This window comes from Rhipicephalus sanguineus, chromosome 10 (genome assembly GCF_013339695.2).
Source record: "Rhipicephalus sanguineus isolate Rsan-2018 chromosome 10, BIME_Rsan_1.4, whole genome shotgun sequence".
NCBI classification, from domain to species: Eukaryota; Metazoa; Arthropoda; class Arachnida; order Ixodida; family Ixodidae; genus Rhipicephalus; species Rhipicephalus sanguineus.
The window spans coordinates 84,110,037-84,125,838 of record NC_051185.1 but is presented as its reverse complement, the minus strand read 5'-3'; the positions used below and the strand labels follow the sequence as shown (position 1 = coordinate 84,125,838).

The 15,802-nt window shown below is 48.1% G+C and overlaps 1 protein-coding gene and 1 long non-coding RNA gene across 12 annotated transcripts in view; one reads left to right on the top strand and one right to left on the bottom strand.

The window, feature by feature from the left end:
• Nucleotides 1-15,802, top strand: part of LOC119372182 (Down syndrome cell adhesion molecule) — a 212,355-nt gene that overhangs the window by 87,061 nt on the left and 109,492 nt on the right. The window contains exons 1-2 of one of the 11 annotated variants that reach the window (XM_037642649.2): nucleotides 1,536-1,611; nucleotides 1,708-1,995. The exons of 7 other annotated variants lie outside the window; for them this stretch is intronic. In XM_037642649.2, coding sequence (XP_037498577.1) covers nucleotides 1,551-1,611; nucleotides 1,708-1,995 — 349 coding nt within the window. In that variant the 5' untranslated portion in view covers nucleotides 1,536-1,550. Of the gene's footprint in view, nucleotides 1-1,535; nucleotides 1,612-1,707; nucleotides 1,996-5,109; nucleotides 5,435-11,098; nucleotides 11,216-15,012; nucleotides 15,340-15,802 lie in introns of those variants that run through there. 3 more of the 11 variants (XM_037642643.2, XM_037642655.2, XM_049419805.1) reach the window with 3 other exon arrangements.
• Nucleotides 8,468-15,802, bottom strand: part of LOC119372187 (uncharacterized) — an 88,468-nt gene continuing 81,133 nt past the window's right edge. The window contains exon 3 of the long non-coding RNA XR_005179458.2: nucleotides 8,468-8,637. This is a non-coding gene — a long non-coding RNA (uncharacterized LOC119372187). The remainder of the gene's footprint in view (nucleotides 8,638-15,802) is intronic.

Sequence of the window (15,802 nt, the reverse complement as noted above, 5' to 3'; positions counted from 1 at the left end):
CGTTTTGTTCGCGAGTTAAGCCAAACCGTGCCAGAATGTTCTCTGGCGAGCTCGATCTTTATCATGGCGAACGAATGTGGAGGAAAAAAGTGCGATTTTAACTTGTTTAAGTTTCACGCTTTCACAGTGACGTCGACTATAATGTGAAAATGGGTATGGCGCATTATGAAATTCGATATTCCCTGCCATATTGATAGCCATTATATAACGCAGTTATGTTATTTTATTAAATGCTTTATATAACGCAGAGTCTGTCGTTAAATGCTTCGCATTTAATAACACAATCTGCGTTATATAATGTCACTTTGAGCATATCTATCTATCTAGCCGCCTACAACATTGTGCTCTCGCGGCAGTTTCGTTCGACAGATGTATACCAAAATTGGTATGGCATGACAAGACTGTATGACGAACATAAATGACAGGTCGTACATGAAAACCCTGATATGCATGTCATGTACGACATGATTTACATGATACGGCGATCGCGCTCTCCCCGACGGCGTTTCATTAAATTGACATATCATAATGTTGGCATGACATTACATGAGTGTGCGACTAAGATATATGAGAGGTCATGCCATGAAAATCATGTAATGTACTACATGATTTACATGACAGAATCTTGGTGCTTTTGTGTCACTTTCATTAACTTGGTATGCACCCAAAGTGGCATCGCATGACAAGAGCGTATGAGGAACATATATAAGATGTCATGACATGAGTGTTATGTCATGCATTTCATGTACGTCATGACATATGTGTCAAAGTCTTGGTGCTCTCGTGGTCGTTTAACTCGGTATATGCCGAAATTGGTATATGACATGACAGCATGACAAACATGAGTTGTAGGTCATGAAATGAATAGCATGACATGCATGCCTCGTACGTCATGACATACATGACAAGGCGCCATCGTGATGTCATGGCGGTCGTTTCATCATGCACGTCAAATGTCGTCCGCGTATGACTGACACGAACAACAGGTGAAAGCATGAATGTTCATGACTTGCATGTCACCTGTATTGTAAGATGAGTGAAACAAATGACATGATGCAAAGGTCGCGGAGCGGTCGCGGTCGTTTTATTAACATGACATATACCAGAATGTACATGCATGTATGACGAACATGTGATAGCGAATGACGTCTCAAAGCTAAACAGTGCGGTGTATGGATTCTCGCTCTGACATCTTCGTATTACCATATTGCGTGGGATCTGTTGGCTTTTGGTACTGTAGAAAGATGATTTAGTTCTGACTTCCTCTTTCTGGTGCAATTTCTCGCTGAAGAATTTCTGCACAGCCTTCAAACGAGAGTTGGCCTTCCCTCCATTCGAGTTGGGGCTGAATATAGTTCTCGAACTCGCTGTTAGGTGTCGCTACTTGTCCGTCTCCTTCCTTATTTTTACCCTCGGCCGCGTCATTCGTGGGCCTGTGTGCGGCCTGCCCGCGTCGCGGCGCCCGCAGTACGCTCACCAGCGCGCTAACGAACGCCTGGACGCAAACGTTTGGCAAGTCGTTCGTTCACCTGACAGCACTGTCGACAGCAATGACTCTCGCGTTCATTCTGACGCTCCTTTTCATGGAACAATGCCGGGATGCAGCGAGTGGTAAGTTGGAAACAACGTTCTCTCCTGCATTGACAGCGCTTGCTTCAGGTACAATACACGTTGTACCGGTTCTTTCCTTCACTCCCGCCTCTGCAGCGTCGCCGAAGCTCAGGGAGTTTGCATTCCCACCGGAAGCCACGCTGGGCGAACAGATACTCGTCAGCTGTGTCGTAAGAAGTGCGGCCACGGGACCTCATCGCATGACGTGGCTTAAGGATGGCAAGGAAGTAGAGAAGAGCGACCGTATCTCTGTGTCCGCTCATTTCAAAGGTACAGCGGCCCTGGTGATTGCCGACCTGCGTTCCGAAGATGTCGGCAACTACACCTGCGTGGCCAGCAACGACTTCGGCAGCGACAGCTTCACGGCGGCGCTAGTCGTGCAAGGTAAATTGTGTCCCTATACGGATGCTTCTGGGTCGACGCTCCAGGATACATAATCCGGAGACAGTGGCATGAAATAATGATTCGCGGCCATAAGCTTTGTCGATCACTCCGCGCTTGTAAGTTACATCATGGAATGACAATTATACAGCTCGATATGCAACATTGATAAATGTTCAGTCAGCCTTGATGATCGGTGTTCTGTGCGTGGAAGCACTCACATGGACGCGTGGTCATTCAATATTTGCTGGAGAAAGTGGCTTGCTCAAACCCAGGCTCGCGTATGCCAAGCCTTGTTCAGAACAGTAAGGAATGATTCACACAATGCTGAATTTCGTGTTAAGTGAATGCTTCGTTTTCCTTTTTTTTTTTACAAGGGGATGGTGGTGTTGAATCAACTGACGTGCATCCTTCTAGTTAGCCGTCGACTCAACCGATCGACAGACGCGTGAAATAGATCAACGTCCTTTTTTTTTAAAGTTGCCTACAAATGAATGTGGAAGTCAGTACTAGCAGATGCGCCATGACAATCGCTGAAATTCACGTCCAGTCCACTTTTATTTCCCTGCTGCTCATCTTTTTCGCGATTGAATTTTTGTTAGGCGCAGCATCTGAAGGTATTAAAGCGCGTCAAATTATTATAAGATCCCAAGTTCTTGCATTATATACAAAAGCGCGCCTTGACTGCCGTCTGCGCCGTAAAGAGCTCCACATTCTGCGTTACCAAAGTTCGTATTACTTGCACTTTGGTGCTGCTGATGAGAACAACACACAAAACCTGAGAGCAACACACAAACAACAATTAAAACCTACGCCTGTTCCTCGAAGACTCGGCCATGGTTTGGCGTGTTGTCAAAGGAAGCAGGAACATCACGTTGAATGTCTGTATGACCACCACCTTCGTGCATTAACCAACAGGTCACGGCCGATACAGACGCCGTTGACCTAGCGAAAAGCCTCGTTCGCACATCTGGATGTGACCAGTTGCAGAAGCAAATTGTTCGTGACCGCATTAGTGAAATACGGCAGCACTTATGCGGTCTATTCAGGCCGCCCCTGTAAGCGTGTCTGTGAGTGGAAATGGGTGGGAAATATACAACACAAACATGCAAGTTCAAGGCTTCGCTAACAGCGGTGGCGGATGCCTGCCGACGTGACTAACGTCGTAGTTTCACCTGTTGTTGATTCCTACGCAAACGAGAGAATAAGCTATAGCGTCATTTATAGTTGCTTAAGAAATGAATGGACTGTGACATTGTGAATTCTGTGAAATTGTGGCCAATGGCTGTATATGCTTTCTATACTGTATGTAATCGCTACGCGCCGAATTCACAGCTCGCGAACTTCTGTAAATTGCCGTTCTCGTCTTATCTGCGCTGTGATTTTGCATCAAGTACCAAGTAGTCCGGTTACATATTGCGTCGCCTCCTAAGTTTTTCCGTCAACAAATATCCCTGTGGAAGACCTGTACCGACGCCGAAGGCGCTACCGGTGAATGAGGAGTGTTTCTCTCTCTTTCCCCCGACCATTCAAGACTTCACGGTGTCACTACCATCGCCCACTTCTTGGAAAGCTAATCAAGTTACGCTCAATCTAATGTTTCAACGTTCTTTTGCTTTTCTTGACCTAATGTTTTCTTTTGTCCACCCTGCAATGAACTTCAAGTAAATCATGATAACCAGTGTGAACACACCTCCCTTTTCTTTCCTTCTCTCTCCCCTTTTTTCTATGATTCTTTCGCTCTCTCAAAATATTGTATCCTCACTATAGCCCCTTGTTGCTCTTAGAATCATCGCAGATTTGTAGGACACATCGACGATTTTTCCAAAAGCTCGCGCTTTCGCTCTTCAAGCTGGATTCAAATCGAGCGCTCTTTTTTGGTCATGGTTTGCGGTACTGGCGGCACGTGGCGCTAGTTGTCCACCAGTCAGATTTTCCTAAATCCCAGCTGCCGCACTTTACGTACCGTTGCAGTTCTCTTCTAGTTCGTCGTTGTCGACGGACGTTTCGGGCAGCTCGCTGCTTCCATAAATCGACTGGGCGTTTTTGTGATATACTGCAATCATGTTCCAAGGGGCACTGCTGATTCGTTGCGTCATCGGCTTCCTTATTACTTCGTCAGCAAGGCACTTCGTGCAAAGTTCAGGTACGCAACTTCGGTCTTCTATTCACTTAATTACTTCCAATTTGTCATTACAATTTTTGCTCTATGAATATTATGCTGTTAACTAGTTTATGCACGAAAGCATGTTCTTGCAAACGTTATTCGCTATGATTAGCGCACGCCGATTGCAGATAACTGGCTAAAACATTTTGTGCACTCGAAGCGAATTTGAAAATCAGTGCACTGCCTGTGTTTAAGGAGACTTTACTCCATGCTGACTTCTAGAGGCACAGCGTCTATGCTTAAATACTTAATGGTATGCGTACAGGATACATTGTACGGTTTAACATGAAATCGAACGTTCGGCAGCAAGTCCTAAGGCAAACTTTACAGGCGTAGTTGACAGCGTTTCGAGGCTATGATAGTTCCCTTCACTAGTCGGTCGTAAATACGCCAGAGATTCGTGTGGGCTCAAGCGAATATCCCTGTCGCGTTCACAAACTTGCCTCGACTCGAAACCACACTTCGTTTCCAATTCGACTGTCCACTGTATACGACGTACGGATCGAGTTCACCGTTTGCATTTTGAGTCTGTGCATATACAGCCAGCGTCGCTGAAACTCCTGGTCCATTGCTGCGCTAGAGTTCCATGTTTATACGCACATTAGGAGTGTAATTTAAAGCAATTCATGAAGTGATGACACGACTGTCAATCTATGTGTCTGAATGCACGAATTGTCTCTGAGGTCAGAAGTGAATTACACTGACAACTTCATGTTAATAGACTGGGATGTGAAAAGACTCCCTCCCTGTTAAAAGAGTGGACGCTTGGTCAAGTCAAGACATCACGGCGCTTGTGATGCCTTGACCTCTCTCTTGTGTACGTGGTTGCACGCCCAGTCTTAATTGACAACTTCTCCAGCCGACTGGCCACACACTAGGCTCAGCTGTGTGGATTTGACGGGAAAGCGTCGTGTCTAGTCGAGGCGCGTTTGTAAGTACAGGTTTCGGTGACGCATCATGCGTTGATGAATGGCTTCGTTCCAGAACCGCCGAAGATCAAGGAGTTTAGGTTTCCGGCTAACCTTTCTCCCGGCGACACGGTCGCCGTGAACTGCGTCGTCAAAAAGGGAAGCACGGGTCCGTTCGACCTCACGTGGAGGAAAGACGGTGTGCCCGTGCAACCTACGGAGACCCTGACGGTGGCTTCGCACAAGGGGGGACCTCTGTCGACGCTCAGCATAATCGACTTAGCGGCGGAAGACAGCGGAAACTACACCTGCGTCGCTCGGAACGCTGTCGGAAGCGACGAATTCGCCGCTTACCTCGCCGTGAAAGGTGTGTGCCTCGCTCATCAATGTCGTAATCTTCATGATACTTGTGGAAGATTATCGCAAAGGATTTGCCTTCGTGCAACTTATGTCAATGTCATAACCTCCATGATACTTGTGGAAGATTATCGCAAAGCATTTGCCTTCGTGCAACTTATGTCAATGTTATAACCTTCATGATACTTGTGGAAGATTATCGCAAAGCATTTGCCTTCGTGCAACTTATGTCAATGTCGTAACCTTCATGATACTTGTGGAAGATCGCAAAGCATTTGCCTTCGTTCAATTCATGTCAATGTCATAACCTTCATGATGCTTCTGAAAGATGATCGCGAAAGCATTTGCCTTCGTGCAACTTATGTCAATGTCGTAACCTTCATGATACTTGTGGAAGATCGCAAAGCATTTGCCTTCGTTCAATTCATGTCAATGTCATAACCTTCATGATGCTTCTGAAAGATGATCGCGAAAGCATTTGCCTTCGTGCAACTTATGTCAATGTCGTAACCTTCATGATCGACACTTGAGGAAGATGATCGCAAAGCATTTGCCTTCGTTCAACTTATGTCAGTGTCATAACCTTCATGACACTTGTAGAAGAATATTGCAAGCATTTGAATTTGCGCAACTTATGTCAATGTCGTAACCTTCATGATACTTGTGGAAGATCGCAAAGCATTTGCCTTCGTTCAATTCATGTCAATGTCATAACCTTCATGATGCTTCTGAAAGATGATCGCAAAGCATTTGCCTTCGTGCAACTTATGTCAATGTCGTAACCTTCATGATACTTGTGGAAGATCGCAAAGCATTTGCCTTCGTTCAATTCATGTCAATGTCATAACCTTCATGATGCTTCTGAAAGATGATCGCGAAAGCATTTGCCTTCGTGCAGCTTATGTCAATGTCGTAACCTTCATGATACTTGTGGAAGATCGCAAAGCATTTGCCTTCGTTCAATTCATGTCAATGTCATAACCTTCATGATGCTTCTGAAAGATGATCGCGAAAGCATTTGCCTTCGTGCAACTTATGTCAATGTCGTAACCTTCATGACGCTTGAGGAAGATGATCGCAAAGCATTTGCCTTCGTTCAACTTATGTCAGTGTCATAACCTTCATGACACTTGTAGAAGAATATTGCAAGCATTTGAATTTGCGCAACTTATGTCAATGTCGTAACCTTCACGATACTTGTGGGAGAAGATCGCAGAAGTATTTGCCTTCGTTCAACTTATGTCAATGCTATAACCTTCATGGTACTTGTGGGAGAAAATCGCAAGGCATTTGAATTCGTGCAACTTATGTCAATGTCATGACCTTCATGATACTTCATAGGTCAAGATCTGGTACTAGCGTTAAGACTGGTTACGTACTACGAAGGGGACGAACGGGTGCCGCCTTAAGGAGCTTCGCCCCTAAAACAGACGCCAATTCTGTTTTCATAAGAACCATTCACTACGGTATCACTTTCACGGTTCTCTTGTAAACGTATTCGATGTGGGATTTGGATGCTGGAATATGGTGGTGAAATTAACGACACTGCAGTTTTCGCTGAATAACTTATCAGTCTAAACTAATTTATTGCCTTACTTTAGCGTCCCTTTAAACTTTTATAAGGTCACATACTAATGTTTGCAAGTCGAATAGTAAAACACATTTCATCAGCAACACAGTTTCATCGTTCCGCCAATCTGGAATGTTCCGCTCCGACGTCCGCCTAGCGGACACGATAAGCTGCTTCCGGCGTGTAGTTTTCCATTCAGTCGCTGGGTGTCGTTAGTCGTCCAGCATCAAGCGGATTCTGCTTCAATCCACATTTCGCGGCGTTTTCTTCTGAGCATTTCGAGTTCAGACTTGCGAGAGGTGGCCGCATTTTCAACGCGGCGCGCAGCTCAGCAACGCTCGTGCTTGACGTCCTGCTATATCCACATACGAGGAGCAACTGCAAGTTCTTTGGCGATATGAACAGACGTGTGTGTTTGGCACTGGTCTTCTTCGTGTCTGCGACGGAGTCTTCATCCAGCGACACCGGTAAGCCGACTGCAAAGAACACGACATTCAGGGACCCCTGACACCAAAATTGAAACCTCGAAATGTTTGTGTTGCTTGATTATCTTGCGTACGCGGGAACTTAGGCCGATTATTAGTGGCGATCGTTGCCTTTAAGATATTTTAATTTGGTCTTAAAAGTAAGCGTGAGCGCTCTTCTGAGTTGGCAGCTTCAGGGACTTTACTGGAAGCACATCCGAACGTCGCCACTGGTATGACGTAGGTCTGGACGCCGTGTGACCTTCCACGAGTAAAGCGAGTATTGTTGACGTCAGAAGATTTGCGAGGCGCACACAATAGAGTCTTTTAGCAAGTTACGGAAATACGGTACGCAAGTACTGTAAGGCAGTACGGTAGCGTTCCCCCTTTCCCGCTGGTTGTGCATTGGCCGCTCAACGACCGGGAAAGGAGGAGCGGTACCGTACTGCCTTACCGTATTTGCGTACCGTATTTCCGTAACTTGCTAAAAGACTCTAATATTACGACTGGCACCCGACGAGGGCTATTGTCCCTCGCCCTTCTTGCTCTGTTCTATAGGGCTACTCTCAATGTGGTTTTGGCTGCTTACACCAGGAATGATTTTCTTTTCCAAGAGGGCACACGCTCTTGACAATGTAGTGAATGCTTAACAGGCTTAGCTCATACCGAAGCTCCAACATCGTTTTATTGTTTACCGCGCGCGGGGCACCGATTTGAAAACTGCGGTTTCAACGCTACCGAAGCTTCAGCGCACGTTATACTAGGCGCTCCCCCGCGGTCGGGCGCCAGTTTCTTATGATTTAGGCGGGCGTTTCGAAGTGACGCTAAAATTTTTCTTAATTAACGACCCTAGCTTTAATTACACGATACTTTAGAGCAATTGCGATTCAGTTTCGTGATTACCAGGCACAAAGCTAGAAATTGCAGTAAAAAAAAAGTCACAAAGAAATACTTCGCTGTCAGGGGTCCTTTCACACAACGGTTCCGGTGATGGAGAGCGCTTTATTTGAAAAAATAATGCGTTCCTCGATTGACCCGATGTTCACAGGCCCTCCGAGGCTTCTGGAGTTTGCCTTCCCCCCTGATGTGGGTCTGGGCGACGAAATCATCGTTGCTTGCGTGGTGAGGAAAGGCACGGCGGGACCGTATCGCATAGCTTGGCACAAGGACGACGTCGACCTGCGAGAAAATGGCGGTCGTGTGTCGGTCTCGTACGCGCACAACAGGAGAAGCTCGACTCTGCAAATCGCCAGCCTGCAACCCGAGGACGTGGGCAACTACACGTGCAGCGCCAGCAACTCCTTCGGCAGCGACAGCTTCACGGCGCCGCTCATCGTCAATGGTAAACATTAGTCGTCACAAGCAGCGATGCGACGCAAGCGAAACGCTTGTAACGAGTTCCACAGGGCGACCTTTAGTGGCACGGAGAAGAGCGGTTGCTGAACCATAGCTTTCAAGGTCGCGCGATCTCGGAAGCAATAGCACACCCGTGCACATGCATATAGATGTGTGTGTGTGGCAGAAACAAATGAAAAGACAACAGCGCGAGGTCACTACTCCATTAAGTTTCGCGAGGTGCATAAAATACCTCATATTCGACCAAATTTTTTTTCTGGCTTGCTTTCCTGCCGAATAACTGAACGATCAATTTTTCTGAGTAGATGATGCCTCTCATGAACGGACGCCCCTTTTCATGATCGGGAATGTGCTTTCTTATGTACCGCGCTATGACCCCCTCGCCTCCCCCCTCCTTTCTTTTGCATGACATCCACTCCCACAATTAGCGGGATTTGCAGTTTTTTTTCTTTTTGCTTATTTGAGAGCTTTGCCAACACCCTTTATTGCAGCCTAGAAAGTGTTAGTCCGACCATCTCCCAACCCTGCTTCCACCAGATTCTTTTCGAAATACCTCTCTCGAAAATGCGTTACACCGCGCACCCTCACACACAATCTGGGAGCATATCCCGAAACCAGAAACCTGGATTCCTGAACCAGTGCATAGGTATGTGGAATAATGCACGCAGCTGTGCTACAAAGAAACGGGGTTTTAGCATCGCGCGAAAGTCGTTCCCTGACACAGAGGAGAGCTCGTCCAACGGAAACACGTGGGTGGCGAAGTGATCCGTTTGTCAAGCGAAGGGGGCCGCGTGGTGCGGCTTTGCGAGCGACATTTCGCTGTTTCGGTTTTCGCGCCGTTCCTACTTTTCCCGCTCACCGACAGGTGGCGGTATTTGTCCGCGCGCCGTTTTCGATTCTCGTGCGGCGGCTTGCAGGGCTCGCAGCCTTCGTGTGATGCATAGTTGCAGTAGGGACACACCACTCGCCCGTGCTGTACAATCCAGTGCGCCGCAATGGTCCCCTACGGCGTTCTCGTCTTTGCTGTTGCCGAACTTGTGTTCACAGACGGCCACAGCCACTCATCAGGTACGGAGGCTTCCAGCTTTCTCGTATTTTCTGCATGGGAATTCACTTGTTGTCAGTGACAGATTACAAATCACTTCTCTAGGTGTGTTTTTCGGTCAGAATATACGGTCCGCACGCACGCCAATGTATGTTCTTGAGTTAGAAGTGCGAATGCGGCGCATACTTTCGGAATCAAATGTATCGAGATCAAGGTGTTCAAAAATGAAAGAAAGAAGACAATATACGGACGTAAGCCATCAAATGCGTAACAAGTGACGGTCCCCTGAACTAGTCTTAACATGCCCACGTGGTGTGAACCACTTGATTTCGGTGGAGTGCAGGGACTACGTGTTCGCCGAAAATGCCGAAATTCTCCCTAATTCAGATGCACAAATTAAAATGTTCGGGTGCTTGCCAAGTTTGCATTGGAGTGACGTGCTCAAATTCAATTTATATTATCGACGATGAAGATACGATTAATCTCGAAATTCCTCTCCGTACGCTTTTGGTCAGGGTAGCACATTCATCTTAGTATCTTCGTTCTATACAGTGGTGCTTGCGCAATGTTAGTTCTACCGCTCGACTCTTTTCCCACCCCCCAATTCGTTATCGATAGTTCGTTATCGATGCTTCAAAGAGCAAGCACTCAAGTTACCGATTCTATCGCAAGCTTCTTCTGTTACTTCAATCGATTTCGAAGTGTTAAGGCTCGTTCCCACCTGCGACTAGCAGCGGCCTCACGACTAAGTTAGTCGCAAATCGCCGTTTTGGTCGCAAAGCGACTGCTTTGGCTCAGACGATCGCTGCTCGATTTTTCAGTCGCGCGACTGCAGTCGCACTGAACCAAGCAGACGTGCAGAAACAGGACGTCAACTTATTTTACGGGGCAATGGCAATTCAAGCCATATGCGAGCAGGCGTCATTTCTGTGTGGCGACGGGGTGTCAGTCGCACGCATGTGTGAACATCGGTCGCTTTTTGGTCGCCATTCGCAATTGATGGCGCGACCGGTGTTAGTCGCCGGTGTGAATGAGCTTTAACTGCGACAAACTTGTGTTTCCAGACGTACCACAGATAAAGGAATTCGAATTTCCGGCGAACCTGTCGCCGGGCGATACGGTAGCCACGGTCTGCTTGGTGCAAAAGGGAAGTGCGGGTCCCTACGAACTCTCGTGGTGGAAAGACGACCGGCCCGTGGCGCCCTCCACGAGCCTCACCGTGACGTCATCTGAGGGCGGTCCCGTGTCCACTCTCACCATCGCCGATGTCTCCGCCAGGGACAGCGGAAAACTACAGCTGCGTGGCCCGAAATGCGGCCGGAAGCGATCGGTTCACCGCGTACCTCGGCGTTACAGGTATGCCTTGCGACTCCACAATTCCGCCGTACTACTAAGCGCAGCGATGGAGTTTGCAACTTGTAGAACACCCGGGTTCATGGAGGACGCACACTTAAAGGGACCGACAACTGGCCAGAACGGGTGATTAGATCCTGGTGGAAATGAAAAGGCCGTGAATTATATTGACAGATTCCAGAATACCTTGCGCGATCTGAGTAGGATTTATATTTTTAAATCGCGTTTAAAAGTAACAAAAACCGGTATGTCGCGCAGCCTAGCGCGAGCGCCATGAACCACACTTATGCAGTCTTAAAGGGACACTAAACGCAAATAACAATTTATGTCAGAGTGAAAGCCCAATGTATGACAACTTCTAAAACGGCAACATTATCAACAGCAGTGCCCAACTTACCGAGTAATTAAGCTAAATGTATCACATGATGAGCGCCACGAGTGGGACATTTTCGAAGTGATCCCGATGACGTAGGGAAGTCGGCCTACAATAAATCACTAGTAATCAAACTAGCAGCAGTAAAAAAAGAACATTCCGAGCATCAAAAGACGTAATAAAATGCTGTTTGTTCGTTTCCGCTTGATTCATGGAAAAGAAAACCTCCGTGGCGTTGCCATGGGGAACGGCGCGTGTGGTTCAAAGGTTCCGTTTTCGCCGAACTGCGCCTCGCCCGTCTCAGTGGTAGTTTCGGGATCGCGTACTGCCGTGCGTGTTTTGCGCGCTCGTGAAAGTCGCTCTGACAGAAAGTTCGACAAAATGCCGCATGCGTGTGATATTGCCGGATGCCCGAATGGTGCACAACGCCAGTGCTGCAGCAAGGAAACCGGTGTGTCTTTTCACTTGGTGCCGCGGAATGAACCCTTACGCTCGAAGTGGCTTAGTGTCATGCCATTGCGCCAGTGTGCTAAACAGTCAAAACCTCTGCGTGTATGCTCGCTGCACTTTCGTACTGAGGATTACGAGACCAACCGCAACTTGGTGAAGGCTATGAATGTGCCCATCCGAGCAAATCTTTGCCGCAGCGCCGTTGTTGCTACTGTGAGTCCCGCTACTTCCGCTCGGCTGCTACTAGTGTCGGCGGCCGCGCAGTAAAAGCGGGCAACGTTGGGCACGGCAGCAGTGACGTATGAAAGTCGTATTTTCAGGCGGGAGATTTGAAGCGCGCTAACGCGATGCGGACCACTAAAAACGTGATTTCAAAATAAGCACTTCCTTGGCACAAAAGCAGCACTACGAGGTTTCTGGACCGCTATGTCAACAATCAACGTCGACTTAATATTTGCCTTTAGTGTCCCTTTAAGCACTTTGTTGTACGTAGTCTAATGCTTTTACACGCACCAGAACGAGGGCTGAAAATTTGAATATGTATGTTATTGTCAATTCCCGTTTGTTTCTAAGGTAAAAGAAGTAAACCATGAGATGCGGCGCTGCTTTCGTGGCTTCCAGTGAAACTACACTGTAAGTGAAACGGAGGCTGCGGCGCAAGCGCGCGGCTTCCGGCGGCGTTTCCCGCGTAGCTCTACTCTCGTCTGCTCTCGTCGTATCGGACTTTTGAAGAGTAGCACGCGAGTTTGCGCTGCTGCTCGCAAGATGCCATCGACTTACTGTTCTGTGGAGGATTGCTACCACTTCATGAACAGCACTGCTGGTGTATCCTACCACTTGTTTCGTTTTCTAAGGCTTGGCTTGGCTTGGCTTGACTAAAATGTGATAAAGCGACCTGTGTACGGCCAAAGTACTTCTATAAGAAGCCCCAGAAAAACGCTATAACTATTGTAAAATAATTAAATAGACTAGAAAGCAGTAGTCGCGGCACCGCAGGCTTTGCAAACGTAACATTGCCTTTTTATACTTAGGGCATAACTTGTCACCACAGCTGGCGTATAATCGCTATCGCGCTCACCTCTCACTGTTTGCAGCATGTGATATTAAGACTGCATAATCGCTGCAGATCGAAAAACTCTGATTACAAATGTTTTACGACGTTCTCCGCGTTACCACTCCGTGATTATAAGCTCTGACCGGTAAGCTTCCCGTTGCACTCAGGAAAACGGGTATCACAAAAGTTGGTTGTCGGTCCCTTTAACATTTGATTCAACAGTGTTTGTTCGAAATGATGTTAACATGACCGCTTCCAACTGAATCGACACCATGGGCATTGACAGGATTTTGTATTGCGGCTTGCAAAACCGGCGTTACATCGTGGTGGGGGAAAGGGGGAAGCGCTGGTGTAGCTTGGGAGGGGGGAGAGGGGGGGGGTCAAGTGCTCCTTTTGCACCACCCTGGCGATGCCCATGATCATCACCACTGTCGCGATTTCGTCACACCTTGCACGAAATCATGACGATTCCAAAACAAAACAAAAAATAGGCGCGTACAGGTACACGTTTGTATGCTCTATCTTTGTCGGTCCATCGTCGCGCAACCCAATCATCTTGCAACATAAAGTTTGGTACTCTGTGGATTGGGTAGGCCCGTCGGCCCTAGAATCTTTGGTTTTTTTTTTTGTGCATTATTCACGACACAATTGCTATGTCGTGACAAAGTGGCGCTACCATGACGACAAAGAAGTTTGTCGTCACAGCAGCAATGAGAGAAACACGCGTGACTGGCGACAGGGAGTCTCCTCGTAGATGCGGACATTTCTGTTCAGCTGTAGTGCGCTGGAGTATGCATTTCAGTGCACTTCCCTTGGAGCCAATTACTGTGGCCTGGAGGCCTTCGAAAAACTCCACAACTTCCACGTAAATTGCGGCAAATTGGCAATGCTGGATATATAATTTGTTGCACATGCCACACGGCGCAACACAGCTGCCTTAGAGCGCGGACGTTATTGTCCGTTGTGGTAAACACCTATGACCCTATGAAAAACGCAGTTCCTCTATGACACGGTAAAGTGCGCGCCATTCAAAGAACTTACAGTGCCTCATGCACACACTTAGGACGATGCGAAGGCAAAAGCCATCTCCTTCTTTTGCTTCTCAGTCGATGTAACGATACTCTCACGCCCCCCTCCGAATGCTTTCTGCACCTAACGTGGTTCCGCACTGCCTCCTGCATCGGAGGCATTGGAAACTTTCTGCACTGCCTACGTGATCGGTCCACCTTTGACCAAACGACTGTGTCATGTGATGACGGCATCATGTGAAGTCACGTTATGTGACGCCATAGTAACGTCATAAATTTTCGCGGCCTGTGACGACATGATGACGTCATCACGTCGTGAAGGTTTTTTTTCCATCGCTATCGTGTTGACGCCGCCGACGGTCAATTTTCGCGTTTGATGAGGCATCTAAGGCTTTCGCCTTAATAGCTGCGAGTGGCGTGCGGAAGCAACAATGGATATTTTCCCTATAATCACCCTACAAGACAACCGCATCCTTCATATGTGCGTACGGGCATTTATTTTGGAAAATGAAAACCAGTCCACGGAGCTGCGTGGAACTAATGCGCAGTGCCGGTTTGAAATACCCGCTGTCGTTGCGGCGCTTCGGCAACCGGCCACCCGACGGCGCTAGTCGTCCGATATCGCGTACGAATGCCACCGGACCGCGGGAATCGTAGCGCTCTTCCTCACACCGCATTCGCGTTCAAGTCGCCGTTGGAACAGTTCTCTCTTCTGAAATCTCAACGCGCAGTAGTCGCCCCTTGTTGACCGCCCATTGAGAAAATGGTTTCCTTCTTCTTGAAGATTAGACCAGCTATCGTTTCCTGGACAACTACGGCCATGGTCATCTGGAGGTACGTGTATAGGTTTTTGCGGCGATCGCACGCATGCCGAATCCACAGCCACGCATCTCGCCCACAGCATCTTCGATGATCGCCGACCCTCCCAAGCCGAACAGCCTCGGTTTTCCACCGAACCTGGCTCTGGGCGACGAAGCCATCGCGAGCTGCTTCGTGCCCAGAGCAAGCTGGCACGGCGGTGACGTGCGCCTGCGGATAGCGTGGAAGAGAAATGACGCCGAAGACCTGTCGACCAATCGTCGCGTCTCCGTCTTCAGCGCGTCCAAGAGCAGCGCCACCTTGAGCATAAGAGACATCAGACCGGAGGACATCGGCAACTACACGTGCGTCGCCTCTTACGGAGATGCGTCGGAGAGCATTACCGTACCTCTAGCCGTGTCCGGTGAGTCTCCCTGCTTGCCCATATAGGGAACCTTGTTGTTCGTCAACTCACGCACGTGGAAGGTTTTGTGCCGACAAAGTTTTCTGGGCACGCTGCTCGGAAATCGGCGAGGCGGCTGCTGAACTTCGTACACGCGCAAATCTTGTCAACTCGTCGCGCTCGCTACCGCAATTTCCGATCTCGTCACCCTGTTTCTTCGAACGTATTTGCGAATGGCATGACGATCCAACGGAAGCTCATGAGTAGACAAATACTCGGTGTCGAGCGCGTGATACTGTTGGGTGTGCGCGGGAACTGTGTAGTGACGCTTGCGTAACCATTCATGGATGTGACTTCGCTATTCGACATTGCGTATATTTGTAGGCAATTTTAGTCGCCCTAGTTGAACTTGATTCCTCCTGCTGGCATACTCTTTTGCTACATCTAGCCTCGCTCGAAGACAAGCCATTCCACTTGCACAAAA